The 24,244-nt window shown below is 41.4% G+C and overlaps 1 protein-coding gene across 4 annotated transcripts; it reads right to left on the bottom strand.

Moving 5' to 3' along the window:
• Window positions 1-4,877: 4,877 nt before the first annotated feature.
• Window positions 4,878-11,698, bottom strand: LOC149218701 (uncharacterized). 4 transcript variants are annotated; one of them, XR_016249184.1, is made up of 5 exons: window positions 10,186-11,698; window positions 8,915-10,079; window positions 8,450-8,773; window positions 5,697-8,293; window positions 4,878-5,530 (listed from the first exon to the last, which is right to left on the bottom strand). XR_016249184.1 is itself a non-coding variant. In XM_089384125.1 (4 exons), exons 1-4 carry the CDS (start codon window positions 11,571-11,573, stop codon window positions 5,870-5,872), a joined length of 5,301 nt encoding a protein of 1,766 aa, XP_089240251.1. In that variant the 5' UTR covers window positions 11,574-11,698; the 3' UTR covers window positions 4,878-5,869. The 4 variants fall into 4 exon arrangements, 1 of the variants encoding a protein (XP_089240251.1); XR_016249183.1 differs by having other exon boundaries at window positions 5,775-8,293; XR_016249185.1 differs by having other exon boundaries at window positions 5,775-8,293; window positions 8,450-8,767.
• Window positions 11,699-24,244: the final 12,546 nt, after the last annotated feature.

The raw sequence follows: 24,244 nt of genomic DNA, 5'->3' as shown, positions 1-24,244 counted from the left end.
ATAGAGATGTGAGTCTGTATCTTTATATTCCTGCTCCCATGAATTTTAGGCCCCTCTTTGTGCCATTTTTCTGACAAAATTTTCAGGCTGGAACAAATGCTAGCTCATTCTTAAATCAGAAGTGAATGCACACATGGGTTCCACTATGGTGTTATGACCATTTCTAACGATCTGATTGTATGCATCTTGATCAAATCTTGGAAGAGCATTCTTCCCTGCTAGAGAGACCCAGCTTTCCGAGTTGCAAGGATGACCTATTTGATCAGCTTCTCTGGGGAGCTTTGTGTATCTCTTGGCTATTCCCAATCCTTCATTTCAATGTAAGTAATAATTGAAAATCACCCCATGACTGCAAGTAAAATTGAAAATCACCCCATGCCTACAAAACATGGAAGCTATTGGCCGATACCCATCTCGGAACTGGGTATTATAATATCCCGTGGCCATGTTAATGTAATAAAGGCTAATTGCGCTGCACTCGAAGTCATGTTATTGTAACAAAGACTAATTACGCTAAGTTGGCATAGCCATTAAAAGCCTGTATTTGCACAAGATCACATGGAGGAGCAGGATAGGTGAAACAACACATTAGTTTAATTCCAACGATAAGCATGTTTTACATTCATATTTTGTCTGCTCTACAAAAAGGTGTGCTTTAGGCCTAATTATGCATGAGTGCAGCATCCTCTTGGACCAATGGTACCGTGGCATAGACAAATGAGTCTGTATCTCTATGTTCTTGCTCCTATGAATTTGAGGCCCCTCCTTGTGCTATTTTTCCAACAAATGAGACCAATAACCTCCATTTTTCAAGTTGAAACAAATGCTGGCTCATTCTCAAATAAGTGAATGCACATATGGCTTCCACTGTGGTGTTGTGACCATCTTCTGGCAGTCGGAGATTGGCATTTCTAACGATCTGATTGTATGTATCTTGATCAAATGTTGGAATAGCATTCTCCCCGGCTAGAGTGATCCTTTAAACCTTCACCAACATTTCAACTTTTCAACTATTTCTGTTAAAAATAGATTCCATTATCTGAACGAAGACTACATTAAACAAGCAAACCATGGAAATCAAATATATCTCATGCCATATATTTAACCTTAATGCATACTGCACCTGGTAACAAGCTTCCTTAAACTAAAAAAAATAACTCGTTAGGCTTGTTGTATATGGAGCAGTTGCAGGGCTTACAACTAGAAAACAAGACTGTAAACTTAAAACAAACAAGTGAAGGAAGGCTACATTAAACAAGCAAACCATGGAATTCAAATGTATCTACTGGCATATTAACCTTAATTCACACAGCACCTGGTAACAAGCCTCCTTAAATTAACACGAAATAACTCGTTAGGCTCACTGTATATGGAGCAGTTGCACGGTTTACGACTAGAAAACAAGACTATGAACTTAAAACAAACAACAAAACGAGACCCATTAAACTTTTGTTACCAAAGACAACCATTTGAGTCTTGACCATGTAAGATAGTACACTCGTAATGTAAATAAATTGTAATGGTCTGTTCCCTCTCTTGAGTGTGCCCAATAGCTATGGTTAATTTCAAAATCCTTGAAAAAGTAGGGTCTGTATGTAGCCTTGCGATTGACAAGCTTGCATCGACAAAAATGAGAAGCACAAATTAACTAGTTTGGATATCCTATTTGTTTTGATGGCACGTTACTTGCGTTTTCATGAATCAAATCTTCTGACACAATAATGCCAGATCAACCCAAAGTCACATACTTTTGCTGTATCTACTTTTCTTTTTAGCACTTCTATAAAAATGGAACCGAATGACTGACGTGATGCTACTGAACTGTGATTTATAAAGCTGATTTCACCTGCCCTTCATGGTGATTTATAAAGCTGATTTCACCTGCCCTCCATGGTTTTCTTCTACTGCAAAAATACTGACTTTGAGAATAAGCCAAAGAAAGTAAGTGAAATGGTATTGAATTGTATCCTGTAACATTGCAAATATGTTCTGTTTGTCCCATGGATTACCTTCACTGTTATTTGAATCCATCTCATACTTGACAGCAATAGAATTTGAAAAGATTAAAAAGTCATGGATTTCTGTGTGACGAGATTGCGACTTTATTTTTGGAATGAGCTGTGCAACAAAACATGCACATTTATATCCTCCATTGGTACCTGAGATTTTAGAGAATGAATGTTTTAAGAAGGGTTACAAGCCACCCTAGTGTTTCAAGGAGATAATTCGGATGAAGTAGATGTTGTTTTTAATGACACATAAAAGTAACATCTTGTGTGTAAAATGTTGCTTTTCAAACTCTGAATATTCAAGGAACAATCTTTTGACTAGGTTTTTGCTATTTCGTTTAATTAGGATCATCTTGTCACAGAGAAGAAAGAAACACAGCCTCTGTTAATGAATTTATTTGAATTTATCTCCATGTCACAAAGTCTCAACCTCAACAATTTGTTTGAAAAACATATTGTACGTTATAAAAGGCCAACGCAAGCTATTATGTGTTTGAATTACTATAAGAGGTGTTCTATACCCTGGGATGGAGAAAATCCCTCAGTATGTGTTTTTGTCTTTATATTACTACATATAAAAAACAATTAGTTGTGCGTAGCTCCAGGATATATTACAAAATAAAAAGTATAAACACAACCAGTTTATATCCACATTAACTTTGGAATTACATGCTAACATAGTTTACTTCAACTTTAGATATGCCTGTGTTAAATTTTGATTTTTTTAAGCTTTAGCAGGGTCAAAAACACTTCAACTTTGGATATGCCTGTGTTAAATTTTGAATTTTTTAAGCTTTAGCAGGGTCAAAAACACGACCTGCAAAGAGTGCCAAAAAAAATGGATATCTCTGAGTACCCAATAGATCTGGAATAATATGGCTCCGAGCTAGTATAATCTCCATCTATCGTTTCAAACTGCAAGAAGTATAATCTCCATCTATCGTTTCGAACTGCAAGGAGTGCCAAGAAAAATGGATATCTCTGAGTACTCAATAGATCTGGAATAATATGGCTCCGAGCTAGTATATCTCCATCTATCGTTTCTTAATAGATCTAGATTAATAAGAATTTAGAGCTATTAAGGAAATGGAGTTAGAAAATATCAAATGGAGAGAAGTGGTTGTAAGAGATTTTTCTATTTGATTCTTCTATTTGTAAGAGACCAAAGCAAGATACTTGTACTCAAATCACTCTTCAGAAGTTATTATCAATGGCCAAAAAATATTTATGCATAAAAACAATACATCTTATAGTATTTCCATGAAGAGTAGCACCAGCGAAATTTAACTTTGGCCAAAAAATATTTATGCATAAAAACAATACATCTTATAGTATTTCCATGAAGAGTAGCACCAGCGAAATTTAACCCCAAAGTCTTTCTTTATTATCCAGGAAAAAAATTACACGAGCTTCTATCAAAGGTCAGATGGATCGACCGACAAGGAAAACTCATATGTAATAGACCTTCATAAACTACTCATTTCTACAACACAGACATAATCTAGCAGACAAAGCAATTTGTAATAAAATAACCTAACCAAATAGTTAGGATTATTCCCAAATTACTTTTACATAGACTCAATCTAGAACACTAGGATTCGCCTAAGATCCTAGCGACAAAATCCATTCTAACTTTGGGGTAATACTGAAAGAAAACTCTGCCGACCATCAGAAAATGGATTGGTGAGACAAAAAACCTCCCAGAATAGAGATTGTCACTAGAAAAATAAGTTTACCTAGGTCGTCACATACATGACACGGATCTGCTAAGATTATTTACATTATACACATGCAGAAAGAGTTTACATAACATCTTGAAAGTCACGCTGATGATGATAGTTGTACGGCACGAACACATCAATCTGACGCTATCACTTTTATGAAAAAATGTGTATTGCTATGGATCGTTGACACGTAGTGTTCAACACTCCCTTTATCCATGTCAAAGAGCAAAAAATCAACTCAGACAAAGCCAAAAAGTCAAGTCACAAAACAAAATGATTTCTCACAATAAATAGAGTTGAAGCTGTATGAGCATCGACTTCACTAAAGGGATCATCGGCCAACTGAATCCTCTATTTTTGTCCTCCACCCATATTCAATTCTCTCTCCCCAGTCTCTGTTATGTCTCCATGAGCAAAGCTCTCTATATCCTGGTCTAATGTACAATCTTTTATTGCCTTCATGTACTGAATTTTGTCCATTGGTTTCCCATAGAATATGTTATCTTTGACAGTCCCACTCTGAATCCAAGCTGTTTGTGCCAAGTAGGCAACACTACCATATAATTGAACCTGCACGCAGTGCAATGAAAAAGTTTATGGAAGAATTTCTATATAAATATATGTGCTACAAAACAAACTATAGAAAGCAAAGAAACTGCATCTAAAATTTTGTTGAACTATTAAATGGTTAGTGCTGCTCAAGAATAGTTTATGTTCAACTTACATCTCCTGAATTTTTTGGGATTTCTCCAGCAATTGTATATAGCCGAGCAGATTTCACTGATCCCAATGAGCCACAAATTGCTACCTTTTCTCCCTTTTTTAATTTGCAGATTTATTCCCTTCAATGTTAGTTTTTGCAGTGAAGACTCCCGGTGCCAACAGAATATACCTTGAAGAATTTCAATGATACACTGGGATCCAGCAAGTGCTTTCCTCACAACAACATCTTGTCTCAGCGCAGCATCTTGTAATAACTTGTCCAGACGATCTAGGAAGACTTTAACTTGAATTAATATAGCCAAAACGTCAGCTAGCATTCTCACTGGCTCTTGCGTGACATGGAATATTGCAAGACTGTAAATATGGACATGGCAGTTAACAGTGGATCACCTATGATAGCACACCCTGCAAAAACCATAGATGCAGTAATGATGGGTGACATCCAGTAGAGTATGGTGCCATGTGTTTTATTAACCTGTGCAGAAAACAACAATTTGAGCTCGACAATTCAAAGATTTTCTATGAACTCTTTGATTTTTTCTTCCCATGCTTGTAATTTGATTATTTTCATGCTATTGAGAATTTCATATGTTATTCTGAGTCGTTCATCTTATGTAGTCATGAGCTCAGCGTGGCACTTCTAGAGGAATTTTGATAATCAAAGCACATCTAGGATTCCTTTTGATAATCAAAGCACATCTTCTAGGATCCCTTTCGGCTTAATAGCGGACTTGTCAACCAGTTGAAGAACAATGGAGGTTTGCTTTGACATCCTTTGAAGATTTAAATTCTTCATGATGTCTTTCGTCATGACATTGATAGCTCCTCCCAAATAAATATAAGTGTACTCTGGGATGAGTGTCTTCTCTATGCAAACATCTACAACAGGTCATGGAGCAATTCTCCCATATAGAACTGGATCTGCATCTGCCTATCGGATTACTGGTTGCTATATCAGCAACAAGAGCATTAGATCTGTTATCTCATCTATAGGTGTTGCTAGATGTGAGCTGCAGGAAAGTGAAGCTAAGTGAGCAGAGGGTAAACTGCTTCATGTGGTTGGGCGCTGGCGTCCTTGATCAATAAAAACAACATGAATCAGTAATTCGGCTGGCATACTGTATGCATACTTGATTTAACTAATTATCAAACGCATCATACACATTATTCATATATACCCAGGCTTTGAGATGGTACAGTTGCTTTGGTTTATTTTCATTTAGATAAATATTAAGATTACCATGTAAATAGAAAAGCTTCGTTCTATGAAATAACAATTAATAACAACGCCATATATAATTTCCAGTATTATGACTACCGCTTCTGCTTGCTTCGCTTTTCCGGCTTCTTCTTGCTTGGCTTTTCACGTAACTAGCACGCATGCCTTAGTCGTCCGCGAAGCTCGTCCCCATCTTACTCCCACAACAGACACTGTAATTTGGGACTTCTAGAGACATCGAGCTCCTCCAACCACGTACACTGTTCAACACCTTCCACTTCTTCTAGCTCCAAGCACCCACGAACATTGAGCACTCTAAGCCTTGTCAACTGCCATAACCCTCTTATACTCTTTAGCTTCACACATGCCCATCCGTAAAACTCCTCCAAAGAAGTCAACGTTTCCATCCTCGGTAGCTCTTCGAGCTCTAAGCACCCACCAACATTGAGCAGCCGAAGCTTTGTACACTGCTCCAACCCCCTTATGACCTTCACCTTCACACATCTATATGCCTGAAACTCCTCCAAAGAGGTCAACGTTTCCATCCTCGGCAGCTCTTCGAGCTCTGAGCACCCACCAACATTGAGCCCCCGAAGCTTTGTACACTGCTCCAACCCCCTTATGCCCTTCAGCTTCACACAGTCATGTGCGTGAAACTCCTCCAAAGAGGTCAACGTTTCCATCCTCGGCAGCTCTTCGAGCTCTGAGCAACTAGCAACATTGAGCTTCCGAAGCTGTGTACACTGCTCCAACCCCCTTATGCCCTTCAGCTTCACACAATGTTGTGCGTAAAACTCCTCCAAAGAGGTCAATGTTTCCATCCTCGGCAGCTCTTCGAGCTCTGAGCACCCACCAACATTGAGCTTCCGAAGCTTTGTACACTGCTCCAACCCCCTTATGCCCTTCAGCTTCACACATATATATGCGTGAAACTCCTCCAAAGAGGTCAACGTTTCCATCCTCGGCAGCTCTTCGAGCTCTGAGCACCTACCAACATTGACCAGCCGAAGCTTTGTACACTGCTCCAACCCCCTTATGACCTTCACCTTCACACATCTATATGCCTGAAACTCCTCCAAAGAGGTCAACGTTTCCATCCTCGGCAGCCTTTCGAGCTCTGAGCACCCACCAACATTGAGCTCCCTAAGTTTTGTACACTGCTCCAACCCCCTTATGCCCTTCAGCTTCACACAATCATATGCGCAAAACTTCTCCAAAGAGGTCAACGTTTCCATCCTCGGCAGCTCTTCGAGCTCTGAGCACCCACAAACATGGAGCTCCCGAAGCTTTGTACACTGCTTCAACCCCCTTATGCCCTTCAGCTTCACACGATCATGTGCGTGAAACTTCTCCAAAGAGGTCAACGTTTCCATCCTCGGCAGCTCTTCGAGCTCTGAGCACCCACCAACATTGAGCTCCCGAAGCTTTGTACACTGCTCCAACCCCCTTATGCCCTTCAGCTTCACACAAGCATATGCGTGAAACTCCTCCAAAGAGGTCAACGTTTCCATCCTCGGCAGCTCTTCGAGTTCTGAGCACCCACTAACATTGAGCCCCCGAAGCTTTGTACACTGCTCCAACCCCCTTATGCCCTTCAGCTTCACACAATCATGTGCGTGAAACTCCTCCAAAGAGGTCAACGTTTCCATCCTCGGCAGCTCTTCGAGCTCTGAGCACCCAGCAACATTAAGCCCCCGAAGCTTTGTACACTGCTCCAACCCCCTTATGCCCTTCAGCTTCACACAATCATGTGCGTGAAACCCCTCCAAAGAGGTCAACGTTTCCATCCTCGGCAGCTCTTCGAGCTCTGAGCACCCAACAACATGGAGCTCCCGAAGCTTTGTACACTGCTCCAACCCCCTTATGCCCTTCAGCTTCACACAATCATGTGCGTGAAACTCCTCCAAAGAGGTCAACGTTTCCATCCTCGGCAGCTCTTCGAGCTCTGAGCACCCACCAACATTGAGCTCCCGAAGCTTTGTACACTGCTCCAACCCCATTATGCCCTTCAGCTTCACATAATCATGTGCGCGAAACTCCTCCAAAGAGGTCAACGTTTCCATTGTCGGCAGCTCTTCGAGCTCTGAGCACCCACCAACATTGAGCTCCCGAAGCTTTGTACACTGCTCCAACCCCCTTATGCCCTTCAGCTTCACACAATGATGTGCGTAAAACTTCTCCAAAGAGGTCAACGTTTCCATCCTCGGCAGCTCTTCGAGCTCTGAGCACCCGACAACATTGAGCTCCCGAAGCTTTGTACACTGCTCCAACCCCCTTATGCCCTTCAGCTTCACACAATTATGTGCGTCAAACTCCTCCAAAGAGGTCAACGTTTCCATCCTCGGCAGCTCTTCGAGCTCTGAACACCCACGAACATTGAGCTCCCGAAGCTTTGTACACTGCTCCAACCCACTTATGCGCTTAAGCTTCACACAGCCGCCTGCGCAAAACTCCTCCAAGGAGGTCAATGTTTCCATACTTAGCTCTTCCAGCTCACAGCACCATCTGACATTTAGCAGCCTAAGCTTCAGTGTATGCTCCAATCCAGATATGCTCTTCAGTTTCACACAACTCTCTGTTATCAACTCCTCCAAAAATTCTGGCAGCTGCAAAGTTACCTGCAAATATTCAAGGTTCAACAACAAGAAAGATATTAGAAAACCGTTGGCGGTTTAATCTCCAAAAAAGACGACGTTCGATATCTATTAAGACGTTGTGGCACGATATTAATATCGCCTACACATACCAAGATAACACAACAAATTTCTAATTACCTGTGATTGGTTTTCAGTTTGCCACAATGTATTGAGATCGCTCTCAGACACATCTAGATGCCTTAAATTTTTCACGGACACCCAGGAAGGCAAAGAAGAGTATGGATACTTTCTCCAACGCAACCATAAGATCTCTGGTAACACTGTCCTTCGCGAGATACGTTCCATATCTTGCGACTCCACCATCCCCAATATGCGCTCCATAACATCATCTTCAGTATCAAGAATTCGCAACCTCATCGTGCCAATACGGCCCAAGACATAATCACTATATTTATTATAATCAGTTCGATCCATCTTCAGTCCCCGCACCATTAACTGATCCTTTTTGAAAAACGATCGTCAAAAAAGACGATGAATTAAAACGATGGTTATTTTTGGAAAGTACCATGAACTAAAAACCGATCCAAACTTTTATGAATTGAACAACTAATCTATAAATTGATTGATTTACTGAACACTTACAGATGGTTGCTGCCATAAATAATCAATAACGTCCTCTGTCCAACGCCAAAGACGAAAAGGCGACGTTTTCTCCCCGATTTCTCTTCCCAAATCTCGCAGATGCTCATGCATATGGATCAAATTCGAACTGTCCACTTCCACGAGACATCTATCCTGTAGATTTTGAAAACCCCGCCTTCCTTTCCAGCCTGATGCATTCCATATGTTTATGGCTGTATCTCTGTTTTGTCCACTGAGAAAACATGCAATGTCTAGGAATATCTGTTGTTCCTGGGGATCGAGGGCATCGTAACTAATTTTGAGCCTTCCCTTTACCTCACTGGGAAGACTCCCCAGTTCGTCTTCCCACTTTGATATCTCTTTTTTGCCGTAAAGATGTGCCCCTATCACTTTCAATGATAAGGGCAATCCATTACAATATTTTACAAACCTATCTGTAAGATCTTGAAACACTCGAGGCGGATAGGCTTGGTTGAAGGCATGGGAGCAGAAGAGCTCTTCCGAGTATTTTGTGTTAAGCCCAGTCAACATATAAATTGATGGTATTGCCACTCTTGCTCTTATGAGAACATCCTTATTTCTAGATGTAATCAATATTAAACTCCCAGCAAGGAAATCAAGGGCTTCAAGGGGCAAAAATGCTGTGACCTGATCCTCATGGTCTACGTCATCTAAAACTATTAAAGCTTTAGAAGATTCGAGATGCTCTGTGGGCATCTCTTTAGCTGCATCAACCCCGTCCACTGGATTATGGGATCGAGTCAAAGACTTAGAAGGTTTGAGATGCTCAATGAGCATCCCTTTACCTTCATCAACACTGTGTATTGGCTTATCGATTCGAGCCAAATCCTTCAAAAGTTGTGTCTGCAGCAAAGTTAAAGACTCATCTTTGATGTCAGATAAAAAGCAGGATTTAGGATAATCTGATTTCTTCCTATTGAAGAACTGTTTTGCTAACGTTGATTTTCCTACTCCACCTAACCCTGTGATCCCCACAATCTGAGGTTTTCCGCTTTCCGGTTGCTGCATCAGGACTGTATTCTCAAAGTCTGACATCTTGTCATCCAAACCTGTTGGATATTTGGCCACGTACAGGTCTGGTTTTTTCACCATTTTCGACAAACATTCAACTACCTTGTCTAGCAGCTCCAAACCCAACTCCTCACTGGTGATTGACAAGAAAATAAATAAAACTAGTGAGATAAACGTTCATGTCTAATTATCAAAAATAAAATACTGCCATATAGAGAAAGGGAAGGCTGAGTTCTCACCCTTCGCGCACCTCCAGCTCGAAACCCTGATTGTTTGCAACTTCAAAAAGTGCCTTTCTCCACTTTTCAATAATGTCGGAATTATATCGCGGCTTCCCTTTATCAGTTTTCTCTGCCAGTGTTTTTAGGCCTTGACCGTACCTTTCCTTCGTCCACCGAACTTCTTCGGGCTTGACACGGTAGAATATAGGGATAATAGGAGCCTTTGACTCCAACATCAGTAGGAGTTCATGTAGGCACCAACGTGATTTAGCATAATTAGGAGAGAAGATCGCCACATGGACGGTGGCAGTTTTAATAGCATGTTCTATTTGATCAACGAAATTGTATCCGGGTTGCATTTCAGGTTTATCCAGAAATGCCCTCAAACCTTTGTCGTGAAGACGAAGGTAGAGAGACCTGGCGAAGGTTTCCTTGACATCATCACCTTTATGGTTGATGAAAACGTGGTACGACTGAGAAGCGGTGGAGGCCGAGGCAACGGTGGAGGCGGATGCACCCATTGCGGCGGTGGAGTCGCATGGATCGGTGGAGCTGGATGCTCCCACTGCAGCGCTGGAGGCAGAGGCAGCGATGGAGGAGGATGTGCCGCTGGAGGTGTATGCACCCAGTACAGCAGTGGAGGCGCATGGATCGGTGGAATAGTATGCACCCACTTCCGCGGTGGTGGCGGAGGCAGCGGTAGAGGATGCACCCACTGCGGCGCTGGAGGCGGAGGCAGCGGTGGAGGAGGATGCGGCGCTGAAGGCGGAGGCAGCGGTAGAGGATGCTGTAGTGGAGGCGAATGTACCCACTTCCGCGGTGGAGGCGGAGGCAGCGGTAAAGGATGTTGCAGTGGAGGCGCATGGATAGGTGGAGCAGGATGCACCCACTGCGGCGCTGGAGGCGGAGGCAGCGGTGGAGGAGGATGCGGCGCTGAAGGCGGAGGCAGCGGTGGAGGAGGATGCGGCGCTGGTGGTGGATGCACCCAGTACAGCAGTGGAGGCGCATGGATCGGTGGAGTAGGATGCACCCACTTCCGCGGTGGAGGCGGAGGCAGCGGTAGAGGATGCAGCAGTGGAGGCGCATGGATAGGTGGAGCAGGATGCACCCACTGCGGCGCTGGAGGCGGAGGCAGCGGTGGAGAAGGATGCGGCGTTAGCGGAAGCACCCAGTGCAGCAGTGGGGGCGCATGGGTCGTTGCAGCGGGATGCAACCACTTCCGTGGTGGAGAGGGAGACAATCGTTGGGGAGGATGCGGCCCTGAAGGTGGATGCACCCAGTACAGCAGTGGAGTCACATGGATCGGTGGAGTAGGATGCACCTACTTCCGCGGCCGAGGGGGGGGCAATCGTGGGGGAGGATGCTGCAGTGGAGGGGGAGGCGAGGGTGCAGCAAGATGAACCCATTGCAGTGTTGGATGTGGTGGCAACTGTGGACGAGGATGCAGCGGTTTGCCAATTGGTAAATAGAAATGGGAAGGGATGGTCGACACAAATTTCAAGGGATGAAAATGAATCAGGGGTTTCGAAAAGCCTGAACCGTCTCGTGTGCATATATATGCATCCAACCTTAAAACAAGCCCTTCACCGTGGTTAATGCGCGGTTATGCACCCGCTGCATCTCTGTCGCTTCGTTGGGTCCCGTGGGGCCCTCTAATTTGGGTTTTCAATAGGAATTTTTTGGCCACCTCGATTTGCGTACTCGTTTGGCTTATGGCAAATCTTTTAAATATATTTGATGCGCAAATCACCTAGACGACCAAGTCTATCTCTGGAACGTTTACCTCCCACCTTTTCCCAACCTTAGTTGTTTTGCTCTGGTAAGTGATGGCAAGTACCATACATAATGCTATGTTCACGCTGAAACAGTATATATAAATAAATAAATAAATAAATAAATAAATAAATAAAGTAGTTTGAACAGGTGATATTTTTATTTATAAAAAAAATAGAAAAATTAGGATGATTTTGACAAAATTTGGGTTACACTTAATAAGTTTCTTAATGGTGTTGAATCTATTTCCACTTTTAAAAAAATAATTCAAACACTCCCATGGTTGGATTTCTTGAAAAAAAAATTTGGATTCCAGCAAAAAATTTTCTCTCCAAGTGAAATCATTGTCTCGTTAAACAAGGTCTATGTGAATAATCTTTCATTCATTCTATGTTTTCAAATTCAGCATGAGATAATTAAATTTTGAAATCCCAAAAAAGGTGTCGAGAGAAACAGTCATGTCTTCTTGCTCTTCAAAAATTTCAGCAATCCAAAGACAATCTGTTATTGTTTCTTTTAAATTTGGTTCAGCTTGACATCATTTTGGTGACAGTTGGTCGCAAATTCGTCGAGGGAATAAACTCATAGGTGAATCAGGAAATAATTGTTGCCCATTACCAAAAAACAGTAAAGACACCTAGTGAAGGTTTCCTTGAGATCAATACTCTAATGGTTGATGAATATGTCATATAGTTGAGCTGTGGTGGAGGCGGTGGAGGCAAAGGTAGAGGCAGCGGTGGAGGAGGATGTAGACATTACTAATTAGTAAATAGAAATAGAAATGGGAAGTATGGTCGTGAGGATGAGAATGAATTGAAGTTTCAAAAGCAATCATGTTTGAAGTTAAAACCTTAGAGATGATCATATCTATATATATATATATATATATATATATATATATATATGTTAGTTCAACTAGTCAAGTCCTTGTCATTAAAGCAACATTGTTATTGAGAGGTCACGGTTTCAATTCTCTCAACACTCTCGGTGTTAGGCGAGTTTGTGGTTGGGCCAGTAGGAAGTGATCTCTTTGGTAGTGTTGTAGCGGCTATAACCACCCTCCAAAATTTTGCCTTAACTTCGTTTTGGAGCCTCCCTGCCAACCATCCTTAGCAGCATGTCTTGCAATGTCAAGTACATAGGTTTCAGCTGAGTTTCAAAGGCTTGCCAACCTATGCATGTCAACTTGCTTGTTTCCCATCACAGGCTGTCATTCTTAACTTAGGAAATTTTCTCGCTGAGATGTTCACTCAAAAAATTACACAACTCTAGAGGGGAACTAGCCTTCCCTCCAGAAATTGCGCAATCCTGTTGAGCTGCCTGCTGGGCTCCAGAATTGTGCAATCCATCCAAGCAGCCCTCCCTCAAAAAACTGCACAATCTAGCTAGTCACTGGGATTCAACCCAGAAATTGCACAATTTTGGAAGGCAATGACCTGCTAACCCCAGAAATTGCACAATTCTGGGAGGCAGTGACCCACTGACCCCAGAAATTGCGCAATGCTTGAGGGACAACCAACCCTGCTCAGCCCAGAAACTGTGCAAATCCCTCTCCCAAGCTTGCAGACTGCTGCATATGCCTTCAAGTTGATCAGTTCCCTCCGGGACCGAACAATCCTGATTTGCATGCATGGGTTGCTTTTTTTCGAAATAGCAAAAGCAACATGCAAAAAGCATCCCTAAATTTTAGGGATCTATTTTTAGTTGCTAGAGGTTACATCTAAAGATTTTTTTAGAAACTTCCCTCCAAGTGTCGCTTTTTCCCAGATTTGTGGCATGCGCGTCATAAGCCTCAAACTTATTTATTTGACGTTGCAGAGCTCATTCTTCACATCGATCTTGGAACTCTGACATCCCACAATGCATCTAGGAGTCTTTGACATATTCAAATCAACTTTTTCTAGGTAAGTCTATTTTTCATGTTATTTGCTGTTTTTCTGTCACTTTGCGTATTTCGCTTTCTACGAATGTTGTTTGCTTGGTTTTGTTGAACGTTTGCTGTCATTTTAATGTATATTAGCTTGTAGAAGCATCATTTCAGTTTTTGTTTGCATCTCACTGTTGTCGCATGCATGACATTGTTTTTTCACTGACGGTTGCAGTTGTGGCGACTCGTTTCACACACATGCATGTTTTCCCATTTTTTGAATCTTGCATTTACTGTTCGCATGCATGATCATTCACTCTTGCTTACATCCAGTCTCACCATGCATTCAAACCTCTTCATGTTTTTAGTCACCCGTTGGCGGGTCTAGACTGCCTTGGCCCGAACCTTGCCTCACCTGGAAAGAAATTGCGCAATCCCAGCCAACACTTTACCTCCACACTTGCATTGCGCAACTCTGGGAGGCAGTGCCCTGTTGACCCAGAAAATTGCACAATGCAATTTTTGGGCATGCATGCTCTTGCTGACTGAAATTGTGCATTGCACAGTTTCAGCCCTCAGTAGGCAAACTGGATTGTGCATTGTGCAGTTCCAGTAGTCAGTCAGCCTCCTGACAGCCCGAACTGTGGCTTGCGCAGTTTTGCCAACCAGTCTCTTGGCCCCCAGTGAAAATTGTGCAATATTTACTGCCAGTCACCCACGTATATTGCATGTTAGTCCTCAAATCTGTTTTGGTTTTTAACTAACAGATTGCTTGCCATGAGTGTTGCTATGTCTCCAGGTATAAAAGGTGTTCGTCCATCTCTTAGTAGTACAGGTACAATGGCCTCCAAGAGAGTAGGGTCAAAGGACACCATTTGAAGTGAAACTGGAAATGCAGTTGAACAAGTGTCGATGGACCTGCCCATTTACGAAGACACCAAGCTAGTCATAGACCAACACATCATTTTGAAATGGCAAGACATCAACAATACATTCTCAGGCACATTCGAGGAAGATATGGAAGACCGCAGGGTCTATGTCAATATCCACAAATCTGGCTTGTATCGGATTGCATGCAGGTATCCCGCATTTCCATGAGCGGACATGATACATTGGATTGTCTCTCACACTGATCCTAAGACGATGATGTTGAGCAGTGTCAGCAGGATAGATCTTGCTACCTTCAGGGCAAAGGACCATCAGGAGATGTATCATTTACCACAGCAGGTGATCACAATGGAGAAACCCTTCAGCACGCGCAGCAAAGCAAACTCTAGAGATATTTTGAAGAGTTGGGTGAAAGAGCCAACCAAGTTCAGGACAACACCCAGCCTGGTTTACAAGACAAAGATACTGCAGAAGGCATATCAATACTTGGTCATCTTTGCATGCCGCTTATACAGCCAAGAGAGCACAGAGACCTTCCCATAGAGCTGGGTGATTGCGTTAGACTAACTAGCCAGCAAAGGAAGACCATGCAACTAGTCTGGCATGTTGGCTCTCAAGTTGAAGGAACAAGTGACAAGAGCCCGACATCTGCCCAAAGGTCAACAAGCATAGATATACATGTCTGCATACATACTGGATGCAATTTGTGCCCGTCAGCAATTCCCAGGCTTGAAGTGGGCATGGACACCTTCGGAAACTGTTGTGCACACTTATTGCAGATTGTTCTCCAAATGCAGCTTCCACGGAGTCATCACATAGTTGTCAAACCACTTTGTCACCCCGGTGTATAACATGATATTTGAACGGGATCCACCTTGCATGTCGCAGGCATCAATGGAGGCATTGATCGACATAGCATATTGGTATGCCTCACCCCTTGGCACCTTCATATAGATGTACAGTGCAGAGAAACCTCTGCATGTTTTACCAAAGTTTTCCATGGACAAACTCGTCATGCAAGAAGTATCGTATCACATCTCGACAGAGTTTTCACCTAGACTGCACAGGAATCAGAAGGCACCTTGGCCCACTCTTCCTTTGTGGATCAGGTTATACCAGATACAAAATCTCAAGCATGTTGATGCCGAGACGGAAGAGTTCAAAAGATTTACTTTCGGCACTAGAAGTTTCAATCCGTATGACCCGCATTGCTTTGAAAAAGACCATTGTGCGAGAGTGCAATTTTCATGGATCCACGAGGCATGTCATTGGGCTAAGGAAGACCCGTGGAGATATTGTCACAGCTTCTCCAAGCTCAATGAACCGGTCGACATAGCTGTGGAATTGTTAGCGAAGCAGCGTGAAGCAACATCTAAGAGAGCACCATCATCAACAGCAACATACAATAACAAACTTGCGCATGACAAATGCAAGAGAAAGGTTGAAAACAACGCAGAGGCATAACAAAGTCTCAAGTTCAAAGCAAATCCACTAGTAATGCAAACAACTTTGACCATTGAGGATATGAGAAGACAACGTGGCAAGAGGAACGCGCAAAGGAAAAGAGATAAATGGAGGATGGAGGAAGTAGAAAAGGAATTGCAAGAGTTGAAGCAGCAACTTTGGGAAGATCAGGAGCTGCGCAGAAGAGAGAAGGAAGTGCAGCAGGGACAGACACAACAGGAAGCGCAACATGCACAGATTGAAAAAATTGCACCCATACAGGTTATCGACTCATCCGAGTAGCGGGCACATAGCAGACAGGGTGAGCAGTCACAGGAGCAGGACTTAGCTCAAGAGATTGAACAGATGCTAGAGCAGATGGATATGGATGTGGTGTAGCTAGAGTCCAAATAGGATATTGACCTCATGCCTCATAACTGAGAGGTCACCCCATTGGCTTCACCAAATCCAGAAGCAGAGCAAGTCCCAAGTGATCAAGGATACACGAAGATCCTTGAAGACAATCTGGAACCAGAGATGCACAATATATCTTTCAACAAGTCACAACACAGAGTTGTGCACTAGCGCAGAGTGCATATTCCGGATGTCCACACATCTCTTGGATAGTTTGCAGAACAGGTGATCATATCTGATGTGTGCAAGAATCCAATAGCATTGGCCGATGCTACCGGAGCATATGCCAAAGCCACCAGCTTAAGTGTCCGATTCTTGATCGTAGAGAACGAGCGACTAGCTAAGGAATTACAAGCATCCAAGCAAGGAGGAGAACAAGTCACATCATCCACCAAAGCATAGTTGAAGAGAGCGATACTAGATGAAGTATCATCCCTTGAAATAGTCATGCAGATGTTGTATTCCAAATTCAGTACCATGCATAAGGCAATTGTCCATCTCAATGGTTGGCAGTAGCGTTGTGCTAGGAGAGTACGCATCTTGTCAAATCTGCATATCGTAACTGCATGCAGACATGGACAATGAGATACAAAGGAGCCCCATTGCATTTTTCAAAGATGATGAAGCCCAAGGCAGTAGAGTTGAAGGCATGCATCTGGAGTCAGATCCGAAACTATGAGGAACTCCCGCAGCTCATCACCAGTTTGTAGGCTTCGTATGCATGGGTGTTCAGAAGCTTGGATGTCATTGTGTACGCACACGCGATCCCATCTAATTGTATGCTCATCGAAGCGAAGTCAAAGAACCAAATCCGAACAAAGCTGGACATGTACTTCGATGAGTTGAAGCGTGTAGCCACCAATGCAAACTTGGAAATCAGCACAGACAGTATGCATAAGTATGTTGTTGGTCCCGCTGCACTCAAGACCATGATGTGAATGTTAGAAGACGAGTTGGACAGAGGTGCCAGATTAGTGGAAGTGTCATATCACATCTCGACAAGGTTGTCAGCGAGATTGCACAGGAAGAAGAAGGCACATTGGCCCGCTCTTCCTTTGTGGATCGGGTTATACGAGATTCAGAATCTCAAGCATGTTGATGCCGAGACATAAGAGTTCAAAAGATTTACTTTCAACACCAAAAGTTTCAATCCGTATGACCCGCATTGCTTTGTGAAAGACCACTATGTGAAAGTGAAATTTCTATGGATCCATGGGGTGTGTCATTGAGCTGAGGAAGACCCATGGAGATATTGTCACAGCTTCTCCAGACTCAATGAACCGGTCGGCATGCTGTGGAATGGTTAGCGAAGCAGCATCTAGGAGAGCACCATCATCAGCAGCAGCAGCAGAGGGTAATAGGCTTGCGCATGACAAAGGCAAGAGAACATTTGATGATAGTGCAAAGGCAGAACAAATCTGCAAGTTCAAAGTAGATCCACTAGTAATGTAAGCAACTTTGGAGATTGAGGCTAAGAGGTGACAATGCGACAAGAGGAACGCACAAAGGCAAAGAGATAAACAGAGGATGGAGGAAGCAAAAAAGGAGGTGCAATAGTTGAAGCAGCAACTCTGGGAAGAACAAGAGTTGTGCATAAGAGAAAAGGAAGCGCAACAAGGACAGACACAGTAGGAGGCGCAGCATGCATAGATTGGCGAAACTGCACCCATACAGGTTATCGACTCATCCGAGCTGCTAGCACAGAGTAGACAAGGTGAGCAATCGCAGGAGCAGGACTTAGCTCAAGAGGTTGAACAGATGCTAGAGCAGATGGATACGGATGTGGTGCAGCCAAAGTCCAAATAGGATATTGACCTCATGCCTCATAACTGAGATATCACCCCACCAGCTTCACTAGATCTGGAAGTAGAGCAAGTCCCAAGCGATTAGGGAGACACAGAGATCCTTGAAGACAATCTGGAAGCGGAGATGCACAACATATCTTTCAACGAGTCGCAACACAGAGTTGTGCAATCATGCAGAGTGCCTACTCCAGATGTCCACACATCTCCTACGTAGTTTGCAAAATGAGTGATCATATCTGATGTGTGCAAGCATCCAATGGCATTGGCTGATGCTACCAGATCATATGTTGAAGCCACCATCTTGAGTGTCCGATTATTGATAGCAGAGAACGAGTGAATGGCTAAGGAATTACAAGCAGCCAAGCAGGGAGGAGAACAGGTCACATCATCCACCAGAGAAGAGTTGAAGAGAGCGATATTGGATGAAGTATTGTCCCATGAGATAGTCATGCAGATGTTGTATTCCAAATTCGGTACCATGCATGAGGTAGTTATCCATCTCAACGATTGGCAGCAGCGCTGTGCTAGGAGAGCACAGATCTTGTCAAATTTGTATATTGTTGTCGACTGCATGCAAACATGGACAATGAGATACAAAGGAGCCCCATTGCATTTGCCAAATATGATGAAGCCCAAGGCGGTAGAGTTAAAGGCACACATCCAGAGTCAGATCCAAAATTATGAGGAACTCTCGTAGGTCATCACCAGTTTGCAGGGTTCACATAAATGGGTGTTCAAAAGCTTGGATGTCATTGTGCGCGCGCACGCGATCCCATCTATTGGTATGCTCACCAAAGCGAAGTCAAAGAACCAAGTCCGAACGGAGCTGGACATGTACTTCGACGAGGTGATGCATGTAGCCACCAATGCAGACACTATGCATAAGTATGTTGTTGGTCCGGTTGCACTCAAGACCATGATGCACATGTTAGCAGACGAGTTGGATAGAGGTGCCAGATCAATGTACCTAGATGCAACGGACTCAAGAATTTGCTTTCAACAAGATGTCACCATTGAGCACGTGGACACCATCATGGACTACCAAGCTTGGCATCACTTTGCCACCATCGATCATCACGAAGATGTCGAAGAGTTGGTCTTCCCACAATTTTCTAAGTCATAGTAGTGTTTGGCATGGCTTGCTCAAGCCTATTTTGTCTCCTATGGGTACATGTGCAAATTGTAATTTAACATCTTGTAAAAGTGAAAGACCAAGTGTCAATGGTTGAATGTAAAATTCATGTAGTAGTTGAAGAGTCATGAGGGTAGGTGAAGAGTCGCAAAGGGGAATGTCAAGGATCACCCCACCCTTTTCTATTTATAGAACCTCATAACTCATTGTACAGACTTTTGGTGGCCAAACTTCCTATAGGAGTATCTTAGAGAAAGCTTGGAGTGTATTGTAACGAGCCTTGGCTTCTTCAGTGACTGTAATGTTCCATTGTTGGAACTAGTGGTTGGTCATGGATGTATTGTATGATTGGATCTTTCACTCTTAATATAACAGAGCCAACACGTTTCATGCATATGTTGTTATTGTATTTCAGTTGTCTTGGTTGCACTAACAATATATGTATCTACTTGCTTACGCATGTATGTATGGACTCTTTCTATATATGTATGTATGAATCTTATTGAGATGTGTTGTTCGTTTAACCATCACTTTGGATTGTTGGTTCACCTACCTTACAGCTTGTGATGTATCTTTGCTCGTTTGCTCGCTTCCAAGCTATGTGTTTCCATAGGTTTCCAAGGGGCACACTCATTCCACCTTTCGTGTGTTAGAACCCTTCATGCACCTTCCTTGGCTTGCTGCACTTGTCACACCTTTGCTACCAACAAAGACATCCTACTTTTCTCTGCGCGCAACCGCGGTCAAGGCAACACTGTATGACCCACTGCTAGGACTCCTACACCAAACAGTTTGAGGCCTAGTTGGGACTTCTTATCGAGGAGATCCCTTTACATGTTGGTGGGTCCAGCACTGTCAACAAGTAGATCTTCCTGGTACAAATATTCCTTGGACGTAATGGTCACTTATCTCTGAGGTTCGTGAACCCCACACACACACACACACATATATAACAAACTCTTGACCCTTGGTTAGTACACGGTTACACACCTAGTGTAGCGTTGTCAATTTGTCATGGTTATGTCGTTGCTTGGCTTCGTTGTGTCTTTCATGTCTATATTTTGATCATGTTCCCCATTATTATAATATGTTGGGATTTAGATTTCCTATATTTTTTATTCACATTTGCAGTTTTATAAGGCATTGTCTATTTATTCTAAGTTTTGGAGTTCTTTTTACTGGGAAATATGTTTGGAATTTTTTTGAAATGTAGAATAGTCACATTACCACTTAAATTTGATTCCATCTTCATAAGTATATTTTGGGATTTTATAAGATTGTTGACGAGTTTTCACATACCCATCCATGTTTTTGATTCATGACCACGTTCTCTAATTTTATAACAAATTGGAAATTGGGTTCCTCATATCTCGGTCTACATTCCCTACTTTTTATAATATATACAAATTTAATCCATGAAGTGTAGATTAGTTAGCTTGTGTGGGGTTTAATTCCAATTAGGTCTCAAGTTCAAAACTCATGGGGAGGGGTTGAGTATGGAAGCCACCTTTGGAAGAATTAACATTCCAAGGGGCATCCAGGCTCAAGCAAGCCTTGCACAATCCTAGTGATAGCATCCCATTGGTAGGTACATAGTTCCTCCATCTTGGCATAATCATGGTGATAATATCGCATTGGTGAGTAAATAAATTTTCCATCAAACTAACTAGCCCCTACCTAGATTCAACCTAATTACCCAAAAGAACATGTACGAATTTGGGTTTCTCATTTGCCCATCCACCTTAATGTTCTTTCTTCACTCGTTTAACTCTAACATTGTTAACATGTTCTCCCTTATCCATATCTAAACAAATCTATTTCAAAAGGACCATATGCATAAGTTTGGTTTTTGTTCCCATAGGACAAACATAAGTATGGAATGGTGTTGTCAGACCCTCACATTTGGGCACCCACACATGTCATGAGTTGGGCAAGTCAAGTCGTAAGACAAGATGAGCATTACATGATTTGTGATGATTGTGTGACATTTTGGGGTTTCTTAATTGAGCGAGTTGAGATGGTCGAGATGAGCATGTCAATGCCCAAGTTGTGTTGATTGAGATGAGTGTCCCCATGCATGTGTTACATTAGTCAAGACGTACACACCCAAGTGCAACGATTTGAGTGGGGATGAGTTGACTCAAGTGTTGAACGCTTGCCCGAATTTGAGGTTTCCTGTACAATGGAATGATTTGACCTTGTCGTGCCAACCAAGCCCACACAGCGCCATATTAGATATTTCACAATGTGTTGGGTCGGATTCATGAGAGGAGGAGTTTTTACGCATGAGGTTGAGGCCTCATTTTGATAGCCATACACTAAATTCTATTTCGCAACTAAAGGTGCGAACTAAAGGGTGGATTAAGTAGGGTGTTTTGCATGTAAATTTGAGGGTTTTGGTTGGGAGTAAACTATATTTTGGAGGAGTAAGCAAAGAGCCTAGATCTTGGATATTTTGCAACACTGTAATGTATTTGTGAAGCTTATATAATAATAATTGCGGGTGGATTGAGGGTCCCTTTTCCATATCTTGGTGTACATCTTTATGAGAATTATTGTAATTCTATGAATGTGACATAATATTGTAGCATGATGATAATGATGTGATGATTGGACTCTTGCACATGAGATGAATTTTAATTGAATATGGGGCATTATACTTGTGTTATGATTGCATGTTAGATTCCATAGACATAATTTATCTAAAATGTGAATAGAAGTTGTGATATCCCTTGACGTGAAGCCTTTGTTGTAAATTTGTATTTATAGTTAAGTGTGACTATGTCTTAACTTTAAAATACTTATTTGAAAATAGTTTATTAGTGTAATAAATTGATAAAGGTTGAATGTAAATCTTTTATTTACAATTTTGTTAATAAAATAAATATCTAGAATTGATGTTGAAATTACTCATGGCTGGATGAGTTATGATTGTACGATAATTGTTGATATTGATTACCACCCATTAAGTCTTAGGAATTTAATCTAAATCATTGAATTCTTAATGATCATCAAAGTAATTGATCATTAAATTTCCTAAAATATAGGAAGTTATCTTGGAAAGTGGGGAAGTGTAGCTCATAAACGAGCTAGTAACTATCTGCCACCAGTTGGGTGAGAGGGAGGTAGTTATCAACAAACAAGTAAATGGTAGAGAGGGTAATCCACTTTTGGTCACCTTGCTGAGTAGAGGAATCACGCAGAGTTGATCTGGTGAGAAAGTAAGAAAGGACAAAGTGAAACAGAGTTGATTACTTGCAGTCAAAAGTGGTTGGTGGGGTAATGTGGAGGAAAGTATCAAAGGTTGGGAGGAGCCAATTAATTACTATATCAGTTCCAGACTTAAAAAGTTTCAAGATGGTATTCTCAATTGTGAATTTGAGAAATTTTGTGTAGCAGAAAGACTGTATAGGACTTAATATTTGTTTTCTTGTGAATAATAAGAAATAAATTGAAACAAATGACGTTAGTGAAAAGATAGAGATTTAATCCATTTCAAAATTATTGTAGTAAACCTATTTATGTGAATTTTCTTTACTAATATTGTTATGGCTCCCTCAAAAGAAGTCTTTTTGTTATAGGATATTGTGATATTATACTCACTAATTTCTGAATATGGAAATGGTAAATAACAACTTATATACTTGATGGAATTTATTTCCTAATTGGAAATAAAATGTATCATTTTTCTTTCATGCATGGTTACATGATAAGTTAAATTAACAAGTTGAGAGACTAACAAACAAAACTAGAAATACATGAAAATTTTGAATGACCAAAATATGAATAGTATGTCAGAATAGTAATATCGGTACAGTGGTTGATTTTCTTTTAGAATAATACATATATATAGTAATGGAATCTATAGCTTCCAAGCACAAACTATAAGGTTATATTAATAGAGTCATATATATATATATATATATATATATATATATATATATATATATATATATATATATATATATATATATATATATATATATATCTGTCTTATTACTAAATGTAAGGATGACGTTATATATATATATATAAAAGAGAAATTATTATTAAAGAGTATTATACTATGGATAAAGGTCGTTAAGACCTGTTCATTTAAAATTGAACAAAATAAACTTAGTGAAATATATCGCTAGGTAGAAAACTAGGAATAACCATATATAATGAACAATCAATACATTTATGAAATTAAATCATGTTTGATAACAATTTAATAGCAAATATACAAAATGAATTATTGAACAATGTAGGTCGATGTGACCTTAATAAGTTACAAATATTGAAAGTTCTATGTTGGAAGAACCCAAAAATAAATACATCTTTATGCATGAACGTCAATATAACCTAAACCCTTCCACGAAGGAAGAGAAAACTTATTATTGTCAACATATAACATAAAATCTAAATAACAAAAGACTCTGGTGAAAATTCTTGGAAGGTATAATCACGAACACGTAGAGAGAAAAATTTAGGGTTTCGGGTTCATCCAAACTGGAATGACAAATCCAAAGCTTCATGAGTGAAAATAAAACCCCAAAGTAATGCTAACAAGGAGAAAGCTTCTAAAATTTCACTCTAAATACAACGATACCTATGAAAAAAGGAAAACTAAAGTAAACAATTAATAATTATATAACAACATCTAATTAAGCTTAAACAAATTTGATCTAGGTGGATGTTGGTGGCCACTCATCTATTCCACTTGGACTCCCACCAATGTCTCTTTCATTTTTTCAGTTTCCTTAATTGTAGCAC

This window comes from Pinus tabuliformis, chromosome Q (assembly GCF_031772625.1).
Source record: "Pinus tabuliformis cultivar Carrire ecotype Pingquan chromosome Q, CPIR1, whole genome shotgun sequence".
Lineage (NCBI taxonomy): Eukaryota > Viridiplantae > Streptophyta > Pinopsida > Pinales > Pinaceae > Pinus > Pinus tabuliformis.
Note: the sequence above shows the minus strand (reverse complement) of the source record. Positions and strands in the feature narration are given on the sequence as shown.